This window comes from Pteropus medius, unplaced genomic scaffold, assembly GCF_902729225.1.
Source record: "Pteropus medius unplaced genomic scaffold, Ma_sr-lr_union100, whole genome shotgun sequence".
NCBI classification, from domain to species: domain Eukaryota; kingdom Metazoa; phylum Chordata; class Mammalia; order Chiroptera; family Pteropodidae; genus Pteropus; species Pteropus medius.
Genome location: NW_024346692.1, coordinates 3,427,001 through 3,452,894, shown reverse-complemented (window position 1 = coordinate 3,452,894; position 25,894 = coordinate 3,427,001). Strand labels below are relative to the sequence as shown.

The following is a 25,894-nucleotide window of genomic DNA, read 5'->3' as shown; positions in this document are numbered from 1 at the left end:
TTTTTTCTTTTTTTTTTTGGTATATCTGCAAAGAAAGTTTTTACATTTCTATGTGGCTGAAAAAAAATCTAAAGAAAAATATTTCGTGGCTCATGAAAATTAATTAAAATTTCAAATTCAGTTTCCATAAATAAAGTTTTATTGGAACACAACCACTCTCATTTGTTTGTCATACTATGTCTACTTCTGAATTAAAACAGCAGAATTAAGTAGTTGCAATAGAATCCATATGTGGAAATATTTTCTATCCAGTCCTTTACAGAAAAATTTGCTGCTCTTGCTTTAAATAGTGTAAGAAAGCTAGGCTGATTTAGCAGATTCGACCTCCCTCCTGACTCCACAACAATAGCTGGCACAAAAACACAAAAATATTACCCATATATATGATAATTATCATAAAAGCATCTTAGAATGAAGAAATTAATGAGTACAAAATTATTAAGTAATCCATAGCTAGCCTTGAATCTTTGTAAATATCACAAATTACTGATTCTTTATCTTCGTTATTTAGTGACACTTGATATTTCTTTCGACTGAGCCTTCTCTGAAAAATGTCACATATTTTTTAATCTGACATAAAATACAATAAATTTTGATAAACTAATTTTATTCATCTCACCAAATCTAGATGCCCAGTTTATTGCAAAGAACAAAAACTAACTTATCGATCAACTATATGTGTCAAAGCTTCAAAAAGACTTCACAGTATCTAATATAATCTCCACAGTAAGCCCACATGGCTGATATTATCATTCTAAATCTTAGGCTCAGAGACATTAAATGACTTGCAACTTGCTTTAAGTCATTCTACTACTATATGGCAGAGCGGCCATTCCAACTCAGGGCTGGTATCAATGCCCACGCTTTGCAATTACCTGAAATGCCTCCCTTTCAGCTGAGTGGAAAACCCCAATACAGTATACATTCCAAAATTATATACAGTCATGTTTACCAGAAACTTCAAAGAAAATGGTTAGAGTGTACTTCTCAAGAGAGGCAAAGGAAACTTCCACTGGGATAGGCTAAAAATAGATTTTTGCCTCCAGATGAAATAATCACCAGTATAAAGGCAATCTAAGTACCTAGAATAAAACATCATAGAATTCCATATTTTAAATTTAGTAGCCATTATTGACCTTCAATTCCAAGACATACATTTAAAATATGTTGATATTAAGGCTGATGATGTTGCCATTTGACATTACTGGTCATTCAAAAGTGAAAATGAATCTCTATTGACAGCAATTATTTCTGAATACTCAGAGGCTTGTGTGAAATAAAAGTATTTAAAATTTTTAAAGGGAGTGATTTTAGAACTTGAGGCAGAAGCAGAAATGATTTCAAGCTTTCAAGACACTAGAGCCTTTTCTTAGACTAGGCAATATATGAATATTGCTTCACTAAAGATTAATAGTACATTCGCCACATTATTAAGTTAACAGGTTTCTGTGTCTGTGATTCATGCCGATAATAACTTTATTCCTATTAACAATAATTCTCATTTGAAATCAGTAACAGAAACTTCCAAGTTGTGCTGGGAGCCTTTCAGTCTTACGGTAGTTCTGCTGCCAGCACTTTTTCTGAAAAAAACATCATTCATTTTCCTCCAATTGGGTAATACGTGCTTAATAACTTTATTGAACTTGGGCGAAACCAGCTAATGTTTCCTTCACTAGTGTCATCTGTACCCAACCAAAACAACGCTAGTTTACAATCCCAAGAGTTAAATTAAAGATTGAAGGTCAGTTATCACCAGGATATATTTTACATAGATAGAAAAAAAAAATCTCAGTGAAAATGTGGCCCATTCCTGGGTTTAAGCAGTTAAGATAGCAATAAGCTCCTGTTACAATGGGTGGGCCCATTAACAGCTGTACTGACTTATGATTCTGCTTTTCCTATACCCTCTCAAATTGCACAACCGATAATAGAGAAGGAGTTAGTAAAGATTTCAAACAAGAAGTTGTCCTCTGGATGTTTGAGCAAAGCTGCTCTCCTAAGATGGTGGGAAAGCAGCAATCCTAATGCAGTTCATGCACTATAAGAAAAATTGGAGAGTCCAATTCCTCAAGGACAAGACTCGGGTTGACTCTCTTTCCAAGCCACTTAGTAGCTTTGTGAGCCACTGGGAATTAAGAAATACTCTATGCTGCTGATGATAATGATAAAGGTGTGATTATTCCAACAAAACTCATAAACTAGAAAAGTAAGGAAAGGCCCCCTTTTCTGTGACAGCGCACTTTAGTTCTGATGTAATAACCTCACAAGAGGGTTAGAATACATGTAGAGGCTCCAAGTTAGGGTCAGAGTTTTAGTTAGTATTAGGGTTATTTTAAAAATGAAGAAATTCTGACATAACATTGAGGATTTGGAGTGGGGCAGAAGGTTGAGGGTTTTCGTTTTCTGTTTTTTGGGTTTTTTTCATTTTTTATCTGCTACTTTATTATGCAAACTTTTTCATGTAGTTCCCTTTTTGGTCCTCCAGTGCCACACAATTAATTTAAAAGACAGTATAAACACAGATATATCTTCTCTCTTTTTTTCTATAACATGTTGCTTGGCTCATGTTGTAAATGAGGCCAATTCAGGGAGCCCACTAAGACAGTCTCCAACAAGTAATGTGTTTCTGCACCTCTTCTTAAGAAAAAAATCATGCCACTAAACTAGATGCTATTTAAAGGATGTATTCTAGTCCAAGATTCTTTTCATCAGGGTGAAAACAAACAAACATGCTTAATACTTTCTACTGGTTTTTACTTTATTATTCAAAAATAAGTTAAATACAAAACTTATTTCTTATTTGTCATCCTAAGCACAAAATTAGGATCACTTTTACTTTTCATGGGAAAATATACTAGATGACAAAAGATTCCTCCATAAAGAATCAGTACTGTTTTCTGTTGACAAAACAGAGCTCCCACTGCCCTTTGTCAGCTCATAATTGGGACCTTGAAGACCTGGGGAACATCCAGCTCATCTGTCACAAAGTATGTACAAGGGACAAGGCATCTGCTGCAGGATATTTTTCCCCAAACTCAAACCAGTGTCTTAATGCATGGCTCCTTTCCCTTTTCAAATACAGATTCCCTCAGGATATTATGTGCAGACCATGAATTCCAACCTGAATTTGGATGGGTTTCTTCTGCCAATTTCAGTAATGAATGTTATCAGCATCATACCACTATTAATTCTGGCTCCTTGTATAGAATATTTCAGCACCTTCCTAATTCCCTCTAAGAGAGATGGACCATTTCCATTGGTGTGCATTAGTAAGTACCACTTACCATCTCAAGTAAATTGTTTGCAATGTTTTAAAATATTTTTTAAAAAGCCCACTCTACTAAAATCTGAGCTGGCTATATGCTCTAATAAAAGTCTGATTTTGACTCCCCCAAAATAGCTTTTCATTGTGGAGCACACTCTAGATAAATTTTGGGTCCCTCTGTTTTGTAAAACTTTTGAAATCATTCAGGATGACATCAATGTCTGCAGCATATTCCTGACACATAGGGAAAGCTCTATAAATATTAGCTAGTACTGAGTCATCACTTATAAGGGAGGTGTCTAATTGTTTGGTGGGCATAAATAGAAAGCAAATGGAGTTCGAAACTCTTAAGAAATATTATGTAATGGTAACCTGATATTTTATTGTCTACTTGAGAAATAATTCCATTAAAATAGTTAGGGGCAGGCATTTCAAGATTCTATTTGCTTTGTTAACTTGTTTTATTCTTAATTTCTCCTTTTCAGAGATCTGTGGAGACCACGCAGTCTTCTAGTAATCCATTATTATATTTTTTGCTGTTTCTCCATTTATAAAGTTACACTTTAGTATGTGTTTCCTGTTATTTACCAAAGCCGAGATTACTCTAGATCACATCAAGGGGTAGATTTGTTTTTGAAAAGAACCCAAAGTGATTAAACTCACCTTAGTTTATTTTGTCATCTTCAGTTGTACAGGTCTTTAGTACATAACCTTTTTTGATTTATTTCTTAAGCCAGTAACCCCGACATTATTTATTGTAATACATTTAGGCAAACTATAAATATTAATAGGTTTTTGACAATCCTTAAATCTTAAAAAGTGCTTCTTTGTTTGTCAGTTTGTACAATTCCCAAAGCCAGTACTTAATAAATGTCTGGCATTATTTGAAGATAACGAAAAGAAAAGTAAGACATTGTACATGCCCTCAATAACTACACTACTAAAACAGAATGATACCAATGTCACCATAAAAAATAAATAAATACATTTTAAAAATAAATAAAACAGAATAAAACAGAATGAATGCAGGAAAAAATGGGGGTAAATTTATATGGCAAAATGCCAAAAACTTTGGCAGTCATGTATAGTACTATGAAAATCCAGTCTGAGCTTCCAAATTACGCTTAATTTTACAAAAAAAAAACCCCTTAAATTGGGCTACTTTAGGGAAATATGCAATACAACATGGCTAAAAGAACATTAGAAATCCTTCCAGAGAACAAGAAATCTTAAACTCACTTTAAATATAAGTCACTTTCTGACAGACAATTCTCTAGTCTTGCATATTTAAAATCATGGGTATTCTTAAAGAAAGGTATGATTTTTTCTAGATAGAGGAAAGTTAGATAGAGTTATCTAATATATTGTTTGATGTCAATGAACTAAATAATCCCCTTCAAGACTGATAACGGATTTGTTGGGCAGCAAAAAGGAAAAACTAGACTCATTTTAAAAACCAAGCTATGTTCCTCTGAGTGCAGAATACTGAATCAGTAGTTTCTAAACCAGACTTTATTCATTTGTTCATTTACATACTTGTTCATTTATTTGCATAATATTTTGCTATGGAAATATTTAAAAAGTATGATAATCTGCATCTTTTAAACTAGATATTTGCTTAAGTTTTCCATAACCTGTTTATGATTATGAAAGATTTTTATCAAGATATATAAGCACAAACCTAGGGTACTTTTTGATAGTTATTTACATAACTCAATTAGTCTAATATAAAAATTCCTTTCACTTTGAACTCAAGTGCCTTGAAAATGTGAGAGATTTATAGAATATAGATTAGTATACAAATTATGAACAAATATTTATGAGTTCTTAATTTGAACCTAGGCACCTTCATATACATATCCCATTTAGTCTCATGATAAACCAGCATTTAATAGACCAAGGACCTCAAAGATAATGTGTCATTTAAATTTAGGTTTTCTAATTCTAGGCTATTATATTATTGTTGTTGTTGTTGTTGCTATTGTTATTATTAATTATTATTCCACTTACCAGCTATACATAGCTATAAGATTACAGAAGTTAAACTATTGGTGTTAATTTGGAATCCTTACTCTTATTTCCAATAAGGCTCTGAAGCGAATAAAAAAATTCTTTTGTCACCACCATGGGCAGTTACTCCTTAGCCTCCTCCACTCCCTTCCACATTCGGTCATTCTTCTTCCAGGGACTGTCATGTTTAAGGAGGCAGATGGTGCAGACAATGCCGATGCCTAGTGATGGACATGAATAATCACAGCCCAGGCCAGGAGAAAGTGATGGGAAATCTCATTCAGTTGGTCAAACTAAAAATTTAATAAAGGAAAAAATAAACTTACTCTTTTAATCTAGCCCACAAACAATGCAACAAAATCGGGAGTTTCTGATTCAAGATATAACATTCTTGAGTTAAACACCTAAAGAAATCAAGAAGTACATCACAGTACCAATTTTAAAAGAATCTGTAAATCTCTCAGAGCTCTGAAAGGCAAAGGTGTGATATGCTCAGAGTGTTTTATCAGGACTGTATTTTTTCTAACATTACAGATGAGCGGATTTATGTATTTAAAAGTCAACCTTAATTCACCAAAAAGTTAAAATCAGTGATATTATGATTTATCCATACATCATAATTGGACATACTTCATTTTAGTCTTTTTCAGTTAAAAAATGTTTATATCATGAGTATTTCCTTTCTTTAGCATTAATTAAAATCCTGCAGTATGTGGCATTTAGTAGTTAGTGCTGACATACACAAGTATTAATCTGACTAAAATTAGCTTAATTAAGATTGTTATTAAGCCTTACACAAAGCAGAAGTGTACAACACAGTAGGAGCAATTATCTTGGCTTTTAAATGACATTTAAATTAAAATGCAGATGAAGTACAATCAAATATCTGCCAGATCTTCCTCTTTAAAAAAAAACTTAAAAAAATTCAAATTCTAACTCAAAGTTCTTTATGATATAGGTACAGACAAGGTATTGGGCCCTTTTTACATAACCAGTAACTTCTACTAGTTCTAATAAGTGGTAGTGATACAAAATTTCTTTTTTGGTAAAACCAAAGTGCTTCATAAATTAAAAACCGAGTCAGGGATCCAATTACCTTCATCAAAAAAAAAAAAAAAAAGATTATTTCAGCACAAATTCTTTTTCTCTATTACAGTTTTAGAACCGACAGATCTTTCCAGGAAGTATCACAGTGTATAACTCATTGCAAAATACCTGATAGGAGGAACTGCGCAAACACTGAAAGAAGTGGTTTAAATATCTAGCTTGAATATTCATTCGTTCAATTGTTCATTTATTAATATAAACACCTTAATATTCTTAGGTTCTTATTTTTAGGGTTGACATCAACATTGGAATTAAAGTTGAGGTGAAGTAGATCATTTAGTACAGCATCTGAAATAATAATTGATGCCTGACATGTTTATGTATCTGATCTCTATGTAAATTAATTACCTGTTCCATGCTCAGAAATTTAACACAACTGAAACTGAATCTCCTGAAATGAGTTCCAGTAGTTTAAAGAGAAACAAAAGACAGAATATGAATAGCTCAGTTCAAACAGAGGAACATAACACTAATCAGAGAAACAATACAAGAAAAAAAAAACATATACCATTCTAATAGCAGGCTAGAAATATCTTCCTCAAAAGCAGCAGATACGTATGACAATAACGTTATAGCTGTCTTCATGAGAGTAGTTTGTGAAAACTAGTATGTTCTCACATGAGCAAATTTCCTATCTGGGAAATTGCCAAAATCATGGTTCCAAGGGCAGTTTCTCAAGGGCTCAATGGAATTTCATACTTATGGTTGTGTTACATATCAAAGACTTTACACATTAGACTACCCGTAAAACCTCATAGTTTTCTCAGTGAGTAAACTTAGCCAATAACTGAAGAATCTTAAAATATCTATTTTTCAGTATGAGATTTTTGCTTCAGAATAAAATGGTAGGTGCAACTTTAATATTTGAATAAATTCTGACTTTATTTCATTGTGGTCTAATTTGGAAAATTATTACATGACAAAATAACAGAATAAACTATAAGAGCTTCAAGAATCATATGGACTTGTTTACATTCACACAGCCAGTATTAAAACATACATTATTTATCTGAATATAATATCTCCTTTGGCACCACGTGCTTTATCTTGTAAATACAGGTCTGCTAGTTTATTAAAATGTGTACATTCTGATAAACTGTACTCTGCTTTGGACGAGTTATGACTTCACAGAAGTTAAGAATAAAAATGGAGCATATTAAATTTAGGTTGGAATCGAACTTTGTTTTGAATTTCAAAAAGTCATTTTTCACTGGCACCAGAGTGCAATAGCAAATAAAAAGCAAATGTAGTTATCCAAATCCTTCAGGTAAAATACACCTTACCCTACAATGTCTAGATAAATGGGTTAAATATTTGTGCTTTGCTTGAAATTCTCTGGAGAACTGTCTTTCATTAGATTTTGCTAGATAGGTTCTCGAAATCTCTGTCAAAGTAGTACCTCTCAAAGTTTGATGGGTATAGGAATCTTCTAGGGCTCTTGTTTAAACGCAGATCTGATTCAGTCCTCCTAGGGTGGAGCTTGAGATTCTGCATGGCTAGCAAGCTCCCAGGTGATATCCATGCAACTGGTAAGGGACCACACTTTGAGTATCAAGGGCAGAAGAAGAGGCCAAAAGATTGTTTCCTCACATTTCATGCCTATATACAGGTAGCTGTGGTCCAGGTAAAAATGCCACAACTTCTCATCAGGTCAGAGCTAAAAGTCAAGAGTAGACAATAAAAGCTAACGACTACGCCAGGGTTTGGCCAACCATTGCACTCATGGGCCGAATCTGGCCCACTGTTTGTTTTTGTACTGCCTGCAAGCTAAGAATTATTTCAACAGATAAACATTTTCAATTGATTTGATGACAAAAAAATAAATAAAAACAATAATTTTGAACACAAATTAAATGAAATTGTATCACCTCAAAAGAATTATTTTGAATTTCATCCAAAAAATTGTAAAAATTTATTCTATCTCTTGTTACATAAGTACAAACATATCAAAATTTTGCCTTTGTCTCACAAAGACTAAAATACTTATTACTGTCCTTTTATAGAAAAAAATATTGCTGATCTCTTGTCTAAACTATTGCCTCTAATGCTATAAACTTTCCTGGATAAAATTTAAGCTTTTTTTACATGGCAAAGGCGATAACCAAAAAAAAGAGCGGTGGTGGTGGCCATGTTTTTATCTAGATTACCCTAAATTAGTTAGAATGAGGGGTATCATAGAAGTTTCTCATAGAATTTAAATTCTAAAATAAGAAAGCAAAGAAAGTTTGAAAACTTATTCCTACCCACCTCAAAAATTTCTTTAAAGTTTATATAATAATCATGGACAATATAATTTGTGCAATTTGATCAACTTAATCTTTATGTAATACCTAAGCATACCTGTGTTAGTTTATTAGGACCACCTTATCAAGACACCACAGATTAAGTGCCTTAAACAACAGAAATTTACTTCTCACAGTTCCGGTTGGTAAAAGTCCCAGACCAGGTACAGGCAGCTTTGATTTTTTTCTCAAGACCCCTTATCTTTGACTTGCAGGTGGCCATCTTCTCATCATGTTCTGAAATGGCCTTTCCTTTGTGCATGCACAAACCTTGTATCTTTTCTCCTTCTTTTAAAGACACCAGTCATATTGAATTAGGGCCCCAAACTTATGACCTCATTTATCCTTAATTATCTTTTTATAGGCCCCATCTTCAAAGTCACATTGGGAGTCAGGACTTCAACTTATGAATTTTAAGGGAATATGATTTAGATTATAGAAACACACACACAAATATAAAGTCATCTGTAAAATTTTGGTCATATATTATGATGGATTGGCAACATTTTTTTCCTTTCTCAATAATACATAAAAAATGTGTTTATTCTTATAGTTGAATGCATCTTAGATTGAAGAAAACAAATAATGCTAAAGCCTTCTAACAATTAAGTAACGGTCTCTAGCCTCACTTTCTCTACAATCAAGCCATAGTTCCCAGAGGCAAATCATTTTTAAATATTTAGGTGTTGTTTGTTTAAGTTAATAAATAAAACGATTATAAGGATATTTTATTTAAATCAGTAATCAGTTATATACATATAACTCATTGCAATAAAATTTTATTTCCTGTACTTAAAAGTATATGATTTTTTTCAATTATTTAATTTTAAAATGTTTTTCTTAAATTTTCAAACTGCTTTAACAGTTTTTCCATACTACCGCTAGCTTTTCCCCAGTGCTAAAATATATACGGTTATGTACCAAAGGCTCCTCTTCTGGAAATCTTGCAGACTTCCATGTCCTTACAGACTTCCACATCCTTGCAGACTTCTACGTCTTTGCAGATTTCCATGTCCTTGTTCTCCATCTCAACATGGCCCTCTAGATATGCTGCATGGTGCTTTCTTCTGTTAGATCTCTAACTTACTTCTCTTCCTCTTTCTCAGTGTACTCCCTGTATTATTACCATTTATTATTTTAGCAACTTCCTAAGAAAGGGTACATGAGAAGTATATTTTTCCAAGAACTTATATGACTGAAAAGTCTTCCTTTTATTCTTGCCCTTGATTAATTAGTGTACATAGAATTCTAGTTTGAAAATCATTTTTCTTCATAATTTTACAGCTATTGCTCTAATGTCATCCAGGAACTTGAATGACTACTGAGAAGCCCAGTAAACTTCTGATGCTCATTCCTGTGTCTATGACCACATGTTCTAACTAGAATGTTCTTCACTCTATCTATGACACTCTAAAATGTCATGTTTTTGTGCCATGGTGAAGGCCTTTTCAACCGTAATAATAATAAGCTACTAATTGCTACCAGGAACCATGGCAGAGAAGAGAAAGTAACAGCAATTAAAGTGAAATAAAAAGAACAGGCAAAATCACACAGGCCATGTTAAGGATTTTAAATTTCATCTTAACTGTATGGAAACCCACAGAAGGAATTTAAGCAGAAAAGTAACATTGAATCTGCATTTATATAAGATCACCTTGACCGTTAAGTGTTTAATAGGTTAGAGGTAGGCAAGAAGAAACAGAAAGACCAGATAATACACTGCTGCACATAGTCTGAGTTAAAAATTATGAAATTCAGATTAGAATGATGGCAATGGCTACAGAAAGAAGTGAGTTAATTTATAATGTATTTTGGAAATAAAATCTGGAGAATTTAATAATATATTTGAAGATAGAGGAAAAAAGAAGGGACCCTCGATTTCTGCCTTGAGCACATGAAGGTACTGGAGCAGATGGGGAAGAGTGAAAGAGAAGAATTAGAGGGAAAGACCAAAAGTTCTGTTTTGTGTATCCTCCACTTTGAAACCTTCCCTTAGACATTCCTTATCTTTCTCACCTTTCTTTCAATGGTTTTACTTTTTTTTTCTTGCTTCCAAGTGCAAATATTTGAATGCATTGTTTAGACGTTCTGTTCTTTCCTTCCCCAATCATTTTTCAATTTCATCTGACCCTAAATTCCAACTGTGTGTAGATGATTCTTTAATGTTTCTTGACTCAATCATTCTTCTGACTTATAGTTCACCTTTTTAATTGTTTTCTGAGCACTTCTCTTTATATCTCTAACTTGACTCAGAATCAAATTTTTTTTTCTATGTCTATTACAGGTCTTATTTATATTGTTGTCACTACCAAATTCCCATTCACCTGGACTCAGTTAACATTGACATCTGCTTCCTCCTTGTCCCTTGTTTCAGATGCTATGGTTTTACCAGTGAAATCTATTGCATCTTACATTTCTAACCTCTCTATTTTCTGGAAGTGGGTTACCTGGTTATAGCTCAAGCCTCCATCAAACCTTACCTAGATTCTTTTTTAACTTCCTAACTATCTTCCAACTTCCAATATCTCTCCCATTCTATCAACCAGCACATGGCCTTTAGAGTAGTAATTTTAAATGACAATTCTAATCATTTCACTTTTGTCTAAATTCTTCAATGATTCCATTATCTTCAAAGTAATTTCAAAAATCCTAAGAATATATTAAATGCCTCTTATGATCTGACCCCAATCTATTTTCTCCCCTGTTTTCTAATAACTTAACTTTCTCACCATCCTGAAATTTTGTCTGACACTTCCACAACTCTGCTTTTGCTCATGCGATTTATGCTGCCTTCACCTCTTTATATTGAAACCCTTTTGCCTTTAAAGCATAAAATGATTTCTCTCACCTCTCCAACTAGAAATAAGTTCTTCTTATGTTCACCAATAGAATATGAGCCTGCAGCGACTTAGAACAGATTTTTTTATCTTATTTCTCCCAACTGTACCTAGCATACTGCCTTGCATACAGCAGAAACAGAGTAAATATTAAATTGAATTGACATATTAGCTCTCTTTCTGATGAGTCTATAATATAATAAGTAATACTGATAAATACAATTATATGACAAATTTGATCTAAAGATAGATAATGTTGAAATTCAGGTTTTTTAATTTAAGCTATTTACAAAACCAAAACCTCTACTTTACTATAAATAAGCCTTTGTAGAACTTAACTTAAAATAATAATAAATAAATAATCCCTCATATGTTCTAACTGTTATTCAGATTTCCTTTATATGCCTCCTATTAATTGAGGACTCAGTAAAGAGCAGACTTTATGGATACATTTAAATGCTGAGATATAATCAAAAAATTTATCTACCAGTTTCTCTATCAACCAAAACAAACACTAAGCTATTTAAACATTAGATTGATTTTTTTTTAGTTGAAAGCTTTGCCTTATCTAAAATTTTATGCAAGTTGGCAAAATGTGACTATCTCTAAATTTCAAGTAAATTCCATCAAGCTAAAGTTTGCCTCTGCTCTAACGATGGAATTAAGTCCAGTAATATGAATGATAAATTGAGAATTGGATAGCTGCAGTAGATATAAACTGCAACAAAACTATAACAAAATCTCTACTCATTTTCAACCAAAATTTCCTAGATAACTTCTTAAAAGTAAAAGGAAGAGAAGAACTGGACCACTATCTGAATAATTGCTTCCATTTATACTCTTCACCTAGCTAATTCACCTTTAATATTTTTTTTTCCTAAACAAAAGTTTCTAGTCTTTAATTCTCTCATAGCTACTTTACTTTTTCTGCAAAGATTAGCGAAATGTCAGACAACTGAAGACTGATAATGCTTATGGGTTATTTTAAAAACCTTTTTAAAAATAATGATTAAAACCTTATAAAGACATTATTTTATTTTAAATTTCCCCCATATCATTTTTGATTCCTATATATCTAAAAAAAATTATCAAGAATGACATATTTTTTATCTGAGTATTAAAATTCATATGCTTTATTATCTTAATAACAATGGCTACTAATTGCTACCGGAAACTGTTATAATTACCACTAGATTATCTTATTTAAATCTCATAGCCACCCTACAAAGTAAGCATCATTAACTTTATCTTAGTGTTGAGGAAAGTGATAATGGGGTTAAATAACTTGTCTGAAGTCACATAACCAGTAAGTCAGGAAATGGGGAGTCACATGTATTCACAGCCTACCAGAGCCTAAGCAAAGGGTAGCCATTCAGCATTGTAATTGGCACCTGGATATCCTCAGGGCAAAAGGAAAGTAAAAAATAAAAAAATATCTAGGAAACAGACCTAGAGTCAACTTGTAAGAAATTCTATGTCACTTACACTGATTTGGGGCTCTTGTAAAAAAGTTTTTCTTTTGCATTCTTTCCCTTCAGTTGCCGGAAATCTTTCTGCTGCATTTTCTGTGATGATAGCTGGCTTCTTTGAAATACACAGAAAACATTTCCCTTCAGTGGAGCAGCCTCTTTTAGGCAAAGTCTTCACCGTTTTCTCCATGCCGTTTCTACTTGGTTCTTCAGTACGTTTTACTTGGAGTAGCTGAAACACTGGTCAACCCAGGCTGAGAGTAACATTTTTATCACTTCATGTTAAAACATATAGTGTTTCCACACAGAACACACCGCCTCAAATGGCTGGCAATCTATTCAATCCCTGGAAATTCCCCATGTTTCAGGACAAACCTATTTATCACTCTCATTTTTTTTTATGTTTAAGTTTACTTCCTTCCTCTATCACATACAGAACAATTATTAATTCTACCTCAATGTAGATGAAATGAAAGATTTACTAACCTTGTTAAAGGCAGTAACCATTTGGTCAAATACATGAGAGGAGGAAAAAATTCTGCTAAACCTGGAAGAAAACTCCAATATATTCAAAAGAAAATCTCTTCTTCTCTTTTACATTCTCTGTTCTCCTCTTGCTCATAGATAAACTCACATACATATTCCCTCCAAAAGTGACATTTGTAATGGGAGTCTATGAACATGCACATGAAATGAAAATTTAAAGCAATTTTCCAGATAACTCAGTTTTTAAATTAAATTACACTAAATTAAACGTAATCACTAGTGTTTCATAATACAAGTTCAAAACAACTTCATTAAATATCAAGGGTTTTCTGGATTGTCTAGATTGCTGATATTAAACTAGTCATTTTAAAATTCATCAAAATATTTCAGTAACTTAAACAATAAGTAATGTGGGTATGTATATATTTGTCAGTTTAGTGTATTACATCTTATATTTCTCCCTTCTTTATATTTCTCTCCATTTGGAGACCTGATTGTAACTCAAGCCCAATTATGCTTTACTGAGATTATTTTTATAACTTTCTAACTAACCTCTTACCATCAGTATCTCACATTCTGTCTTCTCAGCACATAACCTTTAGAGTATTCATCCTAAATGGCAATTCTAACCATTCCATTCGTGTATAAAATATTCTATTATATTCAGTTATTACCAAATCCCTTAAATATATATTTAATAAAAACATATATATACACATATATGTATTATATCAAAACAATCCATAGAAAAGTCAAAGTAAAATTAATTAATTAAGTTTATATAATTATAGTCATATATATGTGTTAGACTTCATTTTTATAATTTTAAATCATGTCATTCCAAATATTTTTACAGGAATAAATTATTTTATGAGAGTTTAAGATATGGCTATCACTTTTTGACACTACTAGGTATACAAATGAAGCATAAAAGATTGCCAGTACACAAATATTTGCAACTTCTCTGATACTGTTTCCAGAAATTTATTGGAAGAAGTCAGCCAAAATTTTGTAGTCTAGATAATGAAGGAAGGTGATGAATCCAGTCAGGAAATTCCCCACCAACTTAGCAATAGTGGTTCAACATAGAAAAGCCAGAGAGCTACCTACAACCATAGACTGTTGAAAGGCAGATTATGTGATATAAATAACTTAGTCCATTTTTCCCTGATTTTTCCATCAAGAAACTGAGGTCCAACTAAGTCAACTGACTTATTCACTGGTCATAGGGTAGAGACCAGAAAACTTTGTTTTAATTTCCAGCTTTGTCACTATATGTGTGACCTTGAGAATTCATTTAACTTCACTTTTCTAGTATTTAAAATGGAAATAATTGTAATTCCTCCTTATATCACAGCGTCAGTGTAAGAATCAATGGAAATGGAAACTACTCCTTGAGAATTAAATGACATAAAATGTGAAAGGTCGTTTTGAACTGTAAAATCAAGAATTACTCTTCTGGGAAGCAGTGCACTATAGTGGTTAATATCTATGGTCTTAAAGTCAGATATATCTAAGTTCAAACCCAGTTCTGCCATTGACTAGCTTTTATCCTTGGCAAAATAATTCTGCATTTCTGAGCCCTTCCTACCATCTAGAAAATGGGGAGAGGTTGTTTTAAGGAATATCTGAAATATTTTATGTAAAGGACAAAATGTCTAGTATATACACAGCACTCAATAATTAGTAGCTATAATGTGTGCTGTTGTTATCATCATCATTATCACCACCATCATTATCATCATCATCCTCTTTCACGTAAATTAATAGTAGCAGACTCAAACTCAGGGCTCAGGCACAGCTCAAGTTTTTTCTACCATACCTACCACAACTCAAATGCAAGGAGACCTGGTAGTATGAGCAGAATCATAACTTTCTGACATGAATCATCCTAGATCACCTTTTCCTCTTATTTTTTCACCTCTAATCCAACAGCAAGTCTTAGTCTTTACTTTGAAATATAATCTAAATATGGCTGTCTCACTGTCTCCTTTGCTATCTGCCTAGTCTCTAGCCCCAGTTCCATCAGAGTCTCCTAACTTGGTTCCCTGCTACCTCTCCTGTTCTATGAGTCCATTCTCTTGAAAATAGCTATCATCCTCTTTCCAATACATAAGTCCTATAATTTCTCTGCTTAAAATTCTACAATAGAATTTTGGATATAAATTCCTTAAACACTGAATAAGACTCCTCATCATTTGAACTCTGTACAACTCCAGCCACATTTTATAATATTTTTCCCCTTGATCAGTTCACTAGAAATTTGATGATCTTTATTCTGTGTTTCTAAGGTGTCAAACTTATTTTTGCCCCAAGGCCTTTGAACTTGCTCTTCTCTCTACCTAGAATCTCCTCTCCTCTGTTTTCAAGTGGCTGGCTTCTTTTCAAAAGTCATCTATTCAGAGAGGTTTACCTGGTCATCTTAATACTTTCCAGCCCATTACCCTGTTCCTTTATTTTTTTAAATAGCACTTGTCAGAATCTGAGATTATCTTATTTATATGTGTTTGTTTATTGCCTGACTCTCATCATGAGAATGTACAGTCTTGAAGTCAAGATTCTTATCCTTCTTGTTCATTCTTATATTCTTCTGTGTTTTTCCTTTCTAAAAAGTGCATGCACAGGGTCGATGATCAATAATATGTTTTGATTGAATAAATAAATGAACAAATGATATCTATAGTTATCTCTATATAAAGAGTATGATAAAAATATATCATTCAAATTACTGACAATACCCTACATAATGGCATGAAGCAAGGAAGCACAGTGAATCACTCCCCTAATTTCAATGGACCTTTCCTACCCTACTAAGCCATACTGTAGACTAGAGAGAATCTACAAAACAGGAAAAAAATAAAAAAACTTTTCAAGTTATGTATTAATTATAGCAGTATATACACCAGCATTCTCATTACCTGTGCTTTTTTATTTATTCCAAAAATACTGTGGGAATATCTACAATATGCTCGATATTGCTCTAGGTGCTTAAGATATATCAGTTAAAAAAAAAAATTCTGCCATAGTAGACTTTACATTATACCAAAGGGAGAATGATAATAAACAATAAATGTAATAAATAATTAAATTATAGAGCATGTTAGAAGGTAATGAGTGCTATAGAAAAAGAAAAGATAGGGCAGAATAAGGGAGATTAAGAATGTCAAGCATAGAAAAGAGCAGGTTGTTGCACTAAGAGACTGGTCAGGGTGGGCCTCAATGAGAGGTGACATTTCAGCTAAGGTTTGAGAGAGTTGAGGGAGTCAGCCACACGGATATCTGGAAAGAAATCATTGCTGGCAGAGAAGTCAGTAAATTCAAAGATGGAAATGCGTTTGGCAAGAAAGTGCAAAGGGTCTCATGCAGTTGGAGGAGAGGGGGAAACTAGTAAGATAAGAGTCAGAGTGGCCATTATAGAGACTTTGGGTTGGGCTCTGAGTGAAATAAGAAAAGGAGTGACATTATATTACTTATACTTTTAAATAATTTCTCTCTCTGTTGTAAAAAAATATACTATAGTGAGGAAAAGAATACATTAACTGAAACAGTAATCCAAGGAAGACAAACAAGTGACTCAGACCAGGGAAATAGCATAATGTGTCATGAAAAATAGTCAGTTTATTTACGCTTTAAAGATAAAACCACTGGGGGAGGAGGGGAAGAGAGAGAGAGAGAGAGAGAGAGAGAGAGGAGTTGATAATGACAGCAAAGTTTATGACCTGAGCAACTGGAAGGATGAAGTTGCCATCTATAGAGTGATAAAAGGTTACAGGTGAAGTAAGCTTTCAAGAGAAAATCATAATTTTAGTTTTGGACATTTTGAAAATGAGATGTCAGATAGAGATATTGATTAGGGACTGGATATCCAAGTCTGTAATTTGGTATTGAAGTAGGGGATAGATTCAAATTTGAGAATCATAAGCATATTGATGGAATTTAAAGCAATGGCATTAATTGACATCACCAAGGGAATTAGGGCACACATGGAGCCAGTGTAGACAGAGAGGCAGATTCAAGAACTGAGCCCTGAGTCACTCCATCATTAAGATATTCTAGAGAAGATGAGAAATTTGCAAAGCAGATAGATAAAAAGTAACCGGTGAGAAAAGGAGAAAACCAAGAAGTCAAATGAAGAAAAGGTATCAAAGAATAGGGAGCAATTAACTGTGTTGAACACTGCTGATAGATCGAAAAAGATGAAGACTGACTGTAGGATTAAGTAATTTGGGGGTTACTGGTGATTTTGACAAGAGCTTTTTCATGTGGGATTTGGGGATGCACAAAAGCATGATTAGAATAAGCTGAAAAGATAATGGGAAGAGAAGAATTGGAGACAATTCATTTGAAGAGTTCTGCTGCAAAGGGGAACAAAGAAATGGAACAGTAGCTGACAAAGGAATGGAATTAAGAAAGTGGTTTTTAATTTGTATTTTTTTAAGGAAGGAAAAATAATGGCTTCATACAGTATGTTGGTAGGAATAATTCAATTGAGAGGAGAAATTAATGGCTTCAGGGAGAGGGGAAATACTGGAAGAAGAGAAGCTAGGATCGAACTTACAAGTTCAGAATTTGATGTTAGACAGTTGCAAGGATAGTTCATCAACGGTCATAGTTTGGAAGGCAGAGTATGCAGGTGCAGAAGCTCATGGGTGCATAAATAATGATGTGAAGAGTCTGTGGAAATTCTCTTCTGGATGACTCAATTTTTTCATTGAAGTAGGATGCCAGTCCATGAGCTGTGAGTGAGGCTGAGAAAGACATTTTGGAGGTTTGAGGAAATGGGAGAGGTATGAAATTGTTGTCTAAGACAATGGGAGAATGAATGAACTAGGGAGATACAGAATGTTATCAGGGATCATTAGGAGGTCATTTGAGGTTTGTGGGCAGGAATTTAAAATGAGTTGGTTAACATGGTTATGGGTTTTTCTTCAGCTACATTAGGGTGCATGGATATAGGAGCAGAGATGGCAGACAGTGAATTGTTTTGCCAAAGTTCCAGAAAGCAAAAGATAGTCAAGGAAATGAGGTACGTGAAAAAACATAATTATAACAATTGACCACGGAACTTAACTTGAGTAAAAAGAGTAGCATTGACTTGAAAGACATGAAAGAGTTGAAAATAATGAAAAGAGCAATGGAGTGGAGGTCCTGGAGGAAAACAAGCATTTGTGTGGTTGAAGAGCAGTTACTCAGCTCTGTCATTGTAGTGTATATGCAGTCATAGGCATATAATGAATGTGTGGCTGGGTTCTAATAAAACTTTATTTATAAATAGGTGTCAGGCTCAACCTTACTTAACCGTAGTTTGCCAACCCCTGGTCTGGGGTATAAGGTTTATGGTGTGACCATGCATATGAATGGCTAAGGTAGAGTGGAGGACAAGGACATTGGAGAGGAGGTCGAGGAAGTAAAAAAACAAGGTATGACAGGTTGGAAGGATAATCTATATGTATATTAAAATTGACAATAATTAAGGCAGGAGTAGTACTAGAGGATGTGACGATAAGAGAGAAGCCGATAACTGAAAAATAGAAGAAAATGGCCTACAAATTGGCAGACAGCACAAAACAGAAGTATTAGCTCATATAATCAGATAATATGAAATTCGAATCTGAAGCTTTTTAGACATGAGAAAGAAATAATTATCTGAAAGTGATAATCTGATAAAGTTCCATCATCTGGGACTGTGGTACTTCTCCACATGTTCAAAATAACTTTTCACCAAAACATAATAAACACATTTTAACTGTATAAGAGCAATTTCCAGCAATGAGTCTCCAGCATCAGGTGCCTCAGGGAAGTTGGTTATGGCCCCATAGTTTGTGGATTCTGCATACACTGTGATGGGGCTTCTCTGCAAACACTAACCAGCCTCCACCTGGAGGCACATTTCAGCTCTTATTGGCAAGAAGATCAGCTTTACATACCCTTTAAATATTTTTTACCGCATCTTCATAGTAAAATGAGAATTTTAGAGTAGTGGCAGACTTGTTGGTAATACCTATAGTATAATGTGCTAAAAGGAGTATCGCGAAACCTAAAAAATCAAGTTTATGATCACTAAAGTCAAAAAAGATCAGAACATGCAAGAAGATGTCTGAAAACAGAGATCCAAGGACTTGAAAAGCTAAGTCCTATAAAGGGGAACTGGAGGCTTTCAAAACGACTAAAATGACACCAAAGAGAGATTAACCAGCAGGCAGAGGCTGGCAAAGTGTGTTCATGAATTATATACCGCACCAGAAGTTCTAGCAAGAGAAAAGCATAGGATTAATAATTAACTAGCAGAGTAATAATGGGCTCGTACATTGTGCTTTTTCTCGGTGAAAGAAATCGGCCTACTTAGTCTTTCTGCCCATTGTTTGTCTCCTCATATTTATAGAGAGGGAAGTTCATAAGCCAAATTCTTTTTATAACTATGAATCATTTCTTCCCAAAGCCTCTTCAGCATTTCGTTCATACTCTCTTTTGGATCTTCCTGAAAAATCTTGCAGCTTAGCTTCAGGGTCCCACTGGTAATTTGCACTGTACAGGAAAGCTGGGGTATCCACAGCCCCTTGCCATCAATATTTGAAGCCCTCCTCCACAGTATTCTATTTATCACCATCATTATCTTCATCTCCAATAAGTATTTGTGGTATTAAGTGCCTGTTTAACAATGCCCTTAGTATTATGCATATCTTTGCTCTCTGCCCTCCCAAAGTTTAAAATCCAGGAAAGATGCACCAAAGCCTTTCCCACCTCCAGCCCCAGCACTCAGCACATTTCCTAGGGTGCACATAAGACGCCTTTCAATGTTTATTTGATGATAAATAAAAACGTGAAGGACATGCAGAAAGCAAAGCAGAAATGTTGAATGCAGGAAGGAACATAAATATATTTACATTATGTATCAGTAAGTTGGTTTAAAAGTGCTAGACAAATACATTTACTTGGGTAAAGTATGACAGGTAAACCAGGGGTGAAATTTTCCTGAGAGAGAAGGAAGTAGTTAAGGAAACTAAAGGTTTAGTGTTTACAGTATATCAGTTTTCTATCGCTACTTTTCTTTTTTAAATGAGCTATAATGTTTATTTATGATCTCTAATTGTACAAAAACTCGTAAAGTAAAAAGAGTAAGAAGAAAAATTAAAAATCCAATAATTCAACCACTCAAAGCTAAAATTTTTCCTGTTATTGGATGTATTTTCTTGTGAATTTTTTACCACACAGATACAAAAGAGAGAGAAATTAATATAATAAACTCCTGTGTACCCATGTTCCAGTTGCAACAAGTTTTGACTCATGGCCATGCTTATTTCATCTCTACCCTCATTTTCACACCCAGCTCCTCTTTGATATATAATTTTGAAGCAAATTCCAGATATCATATTATAATAAATATCATAAATATTTAAGTATGTATGCCTAAGATTACCATGTATGTTTTCATATAGCTATGTTAATATGGTATGTACAAAATCATATATACTTATTCTCATCTATTTCTGATATAAAAATTATTTTAATTAAATTTTTCTTTTTTTTATCCAGATATAATTGACATATAACATTATATTAGTTTCAGGTGTAAAACCTGAAACTGATTCAATAATTGTATACACTGCAAAACGATCAACACAATAAGTCTACTTACCATTGGTTCCCACACAGAGTTACAAATTTTGGTGGGGGTTTTTTGTGATGAAATTTTAAGATTTTATCTCTTGGCAACTTTTAAATATGCACTACAAAATTATTGACCCCCATGTTGTACATTATATCCCCATTACTTATTTATTTTATAATCGGAAGTTTATATCTCTTGATAGCCTTTACCAATTCCACCCAGCCACCCCTTCTCCGCCTCTCCTCTCCTCAGCAACCACCATTCTGTTTTGTTTTCTTGTTTTGTTTTTTAGATTCCACACATAAATGAAATTATACAGTATTGTCTCTCTTCATTGAACTTATTTCACTTAGTATATTACCTTCCAGGTCCATCTATGTTGTAACAAATGGCAAAATTTTATTCTTTTTTGTTACTGAGTTGTATACACACACACACACACACACACACACACACACACACACATGCACACACACCCCACATCTATTTATCTTTATCCATTCATCCACTGATAGACACTTTGGTTGTTTCCATATCTTAGCTATTGTAAATAATACTGCAATGAACGCAGGGGTGCATATATCTTTTTGAGTTAGTGTTTTCATTCTCTTTGGAAAAATACTCAGAAGTAGAATTGCTGGGTTATATAATAATTCTATTTTAAAATTCTTAAGGAATCTCCATACCATTTTGCATAGTGGCTGCACCAATTTACATCCTACCAACAGTGCACTAGGGTTCTCTTTTCTCCACATCCTCACCAACACGTATTATTTCTTGTCTTTTTGACCATAGCTATTCTAACAAGTGTGAAGTGGTATCTTGTGGTTTTGACTTGCATTTCCCTGAAGACTAGCAATGTTGATCTTTTCACATTCCTGTTGATCATCTATATGTCTTCTTTCGAAAAATGTCTATTCAGATCATCTGTCCATTTTTTCATCAGATATTTTTTTTGCTAATGAATTGTATGAGTTCTTTATATATTTTAGTAATTAACCTGTTATCTGTCATGTGATTTGCAAATATTTTCTTCCATTCAGTAGGTTGCTTTTTCATTTTGTTAATGGTTTCCTTTGCTGTACAGAAGCTTTTTATGTTTTTGTTGTTGTTGTTACTGCTTTTGGAGTCAGATCCAAAAAATCATCAGCAAGACTAATTTTAATTGAAATTTTAAAAATTTCCTTCATGACTTTCTTTCAACGTTTTGCCACCATCATTACTATTACTCCAACAATGACTTAGTGGGGAAAAGGTAAACCTTTCGGACACCCAGTGCTTAAGCTATTGTCTCTTTTTTGAAATCCTCTCCTTAAATGGGATAATTTAAATGCACATAAAGGCCTTTGCACAGTGCCTTGAACAAGTAAAAGCTATTTGATTTAGTAGGATTACTATTGTTAAAAATAGTTAACCTTATTCAGTTCCTATAAGTTGGTATTATAATATGCATTTACATATATTATAGCAAGTAAGAGCCACAGTGCCTCTGCAAGTGAGTAATGATGATTCCTTTTTTATAGAGAAAGACATCAAGGCTTAGAAAGTTTAAATAACTTAGCTGAATTCAGAGAGGTAGTACATAGTTGACCTGGGATTTTAGCACAATCTTGTCTAACTTCAGAGCCCATGATCTTAATTTCCATGATAATTTTACATGGTAAATTCAAGTTTTCTATAGAGAACCTAATGATTTACATAGACTCACAGAACTACAGACCTTGTTGATAGATTGCCATGATATCATCTAGTACAAGCCTCACTGCAATCCAAAATTCATAAGAAATATTTGAGTTAGGGTGAAATGCGGATGAATATATTGAGATACTCAACCACCAAGTAATCACATTTTTCTTGTAGCTGTACAAGGATATATTTTGCTATATTTTACTCCACGTAGACATCTATAAATTATAAGATCATAATATATGCTATATAATTTTAGCAAAGTCCAACCAAAATTTTAACTGTATTAGTAAGCTTTCTTTAAAATATAATCAACATTAATTTGAACAGTATCTATTAAAGCATGTTAGAGAGTATATTCTAAATTCTGATCTTTTTTTCTCTCAGTCTTTGTAATATCACACAGATTTGTTCCACGTACCATCAGAGGAACTTTTATGAATTTTTTGACGCTGTTCAATGGATTTGGTTGTTTCACGGGAGCACTGCTGGTGGAGTTGGTATATCTCATCTCAGAAGGTAAAAATAGATTTATGGTATGCTTATATATATTGATTTGATGACTAGAGAATTGGAAGACAACCCTTAAAAAGAGGGGCTCTGCCAGTGTAGTCTTTTTTTTTAATTGATCCGCTTTTGCAATTAAGATAGAATTAAGATAGGAAATAGACTCTGCTGTATTCATTAATTTCTGGGAATTGTTTTTCTTTTGATAGGAGGAGGTAATTACAGAATGTCACTTCTCATGAGACCCTGTCTGCTGTCTTTCTTTAGTGTATTTTAAAACAAACTGGTCATTATATTCTTATTAGGTCTTTCAATGAGACAATATTTAATAATACCTCATACTTGGCATAGATAATCCTCAGAAAAGGTACGTCCTGTATAAATATGGGAGAATGGAGTATCTATCTTCCTCATGATTATCCAGAAATCTTGTTTATACAACCAAAGAGAAATTGCACCTTGAATAATAAATGATTTTGGTCAGGAGAAACACCAAAATAAAAATTTCACATGCAAACATAAAAAGTGCTACTCTTACATGTGCTGGTAAGAAAATCAAACAGGATAACAATAATGATTAGCTATCACAGTGAAATGTCTTTGACTATATTTTAAATTCACAGACTTTTTCATTTCTTTGTTCTAAGATGTTAACATAGTTTAATTTTTTTTTAATTTACTTTTGCTTATTTTATGGAAACACCACAAGCTTTTTCTTCTCTGCTTTCGAAAATACTTATAGTTGTTCATTTAAAATAATGTAAAGAAAGTGTTGGTTTGTGTTCTCTTATAATTGACAAATTTACTTTACTTTCATACTACAGAAAAATTAACTTATATGAAATAGAAACTTCTTTTAACAGCAAATCTCCATTTAAAAAATATTTATCAAGGAACAACTCTGTTCCAGACGTCATAATGGACACTGAGGATACTACAGAAGGCAAAATAAACACTTCTGAACCTCATAAAATTTCCAGAGTTGTAGGGAAACAATAAAATTAAGAGCGATAAATGTTGTGGTATAGTAGAGTAGAGTATTAGGGAATAACTCTACACCCCATGGTTATTAACAAGATCAAACCCTGCTTTTTTCGTAGTTAACTTAGTAAGTTAAGCAAAAACACACATGGAATACTTATGATGTGCCAGGCCCTAAGCTACATTTAATTAAGTGAGATATAGTGCCAATTCTCAAAGGTCTAAAATCCAAACTGTCGTAACTGTGTGAACTGTGGCAAGTTGTTGACTTCTCTGGTGCTTAGATTCTTTATATATAAACAAGGAACAAAGCATTGGTATTAGCGTTTTATAAGATAGCCTGGGAAAGTCTTAACTATATGTCTACCTAAAATATCTTAGGTATTGAACATGTTTCTTTTCTTCATATTACTCAATGAAATGTTTCTGAAGATTTGCTAAAAACATAAATTTCTATAATCAAACCACTTTTGACATATTCTAAAAGACTGCAAAGTCAAATATTACATTTATCTTTTATATAAATCTAAATTTTTCATATGCGTGCTTAAGCAACTTATCCAGAGTTATGCCAAACATTATTGGTTATGTTCTCCACAAGACTGTCCTCACTTTAGACACCAGCCACAAATTCAGATGTCCCCAAGACCACCATCACGTCTGATAAGCTGGCTATAAATTTAGAGGTCCCCACAAACTTCCTCAGGTTTGCTAATTCACTAGAATACTCACAGACCTCAGAAAAGCACAAAACTTATGATTATAGCTTTATAATAGCAAAAGAATACAAATCAGAATGAGACAAAGGGAGAGGCACCTGGAACATGGTCTGAGAAAGTTCCAAAAGTGAAACTCCCTTCATCCTCACGGGTGCAGCAGCTAACTGGCACATCAGTGTGTGACAGTGGGCATAGTATTGCCAACTAGGAAAACTCATCTGAGTGTCAGAGTTTTTATTGAGGCTTTATTATGTAGGCAGGATTGAATGAATCTTTGGCTATCTAGTTAAACTTAACTCTCAGCATCTCTACCTTTACCAGAGGTTGAGCTGACTGACATCTGAGGCTCAAAGCCCAAATCCTCTAATCACATGGTTGGTCTTCCCAATTGGCTAGCCCCATTCTGAGTCATCTCTTTTGCATAAACCATTAGGTTGGGCTTCAGGGGCTCGCCATGAAAAACAGAGATACTTCAATCACTCGAGAAATTCAAAGGGTTTAGAGTTTACCTCCCAGGAACCAGGGACAAGGCTAAGCAATTTTTTTTTTCTTATACACAACTATTTCACTCAAAACCTAAAGTTTTAATAATCATTTGCTTAGTATGGTCATACACAATACTGCATTTACTACTACAATCTTAGAAAGGTGATATTATGATCCTTGTTTTTTAATTTTAACATTTAAGGGAGAAAAAAGAAAGTGAAGTGCTCCAGTCATCAAAAGTAGTATCTGACAGAGATCTGAACCTCTCAGCGTTCTGAAACCAATTCCAACATTGATTTCAACACACCAAACAGCTATTAGAGTCACCTAATGTAATGGCTTTTTAATAACATTTGTTACTTCTGTAATACAACTTCCTTGACTGGAGGTCTGCATATGTTATTGATAATATTCTAGATAAAGTAAAAGATAAATAAATAAAAGTTAATA

General features: G+C 33.5%; 1 protein-coding gene across 1 annotated transcript in view; it reads left to right on the top strand.

Annotated features, from left to right (window-relative positions):
• Positions 1 to 25,894, top strand: part of SLC15A5 (solute carrier family 15 member 5) — a 68,594-nt gene that overhangs the window by 22,835 nt on the left and 19,865 nt on the right. The window contains 4 exon segments of the mRNA XM_039876447.1: positions 3,083 to 3,269; positions 13,040 to 13,163; positions 13,165 to 13,223; positions 23,136 to 23,270. Of these exon segments, the coding sequence (XP_039732381.1) occupies positions 3,083 to 3,269; positions 13,040 to 13,163; positions 13,165 to 13,223; positions 23,136 to 23,270 (505 nt within the window).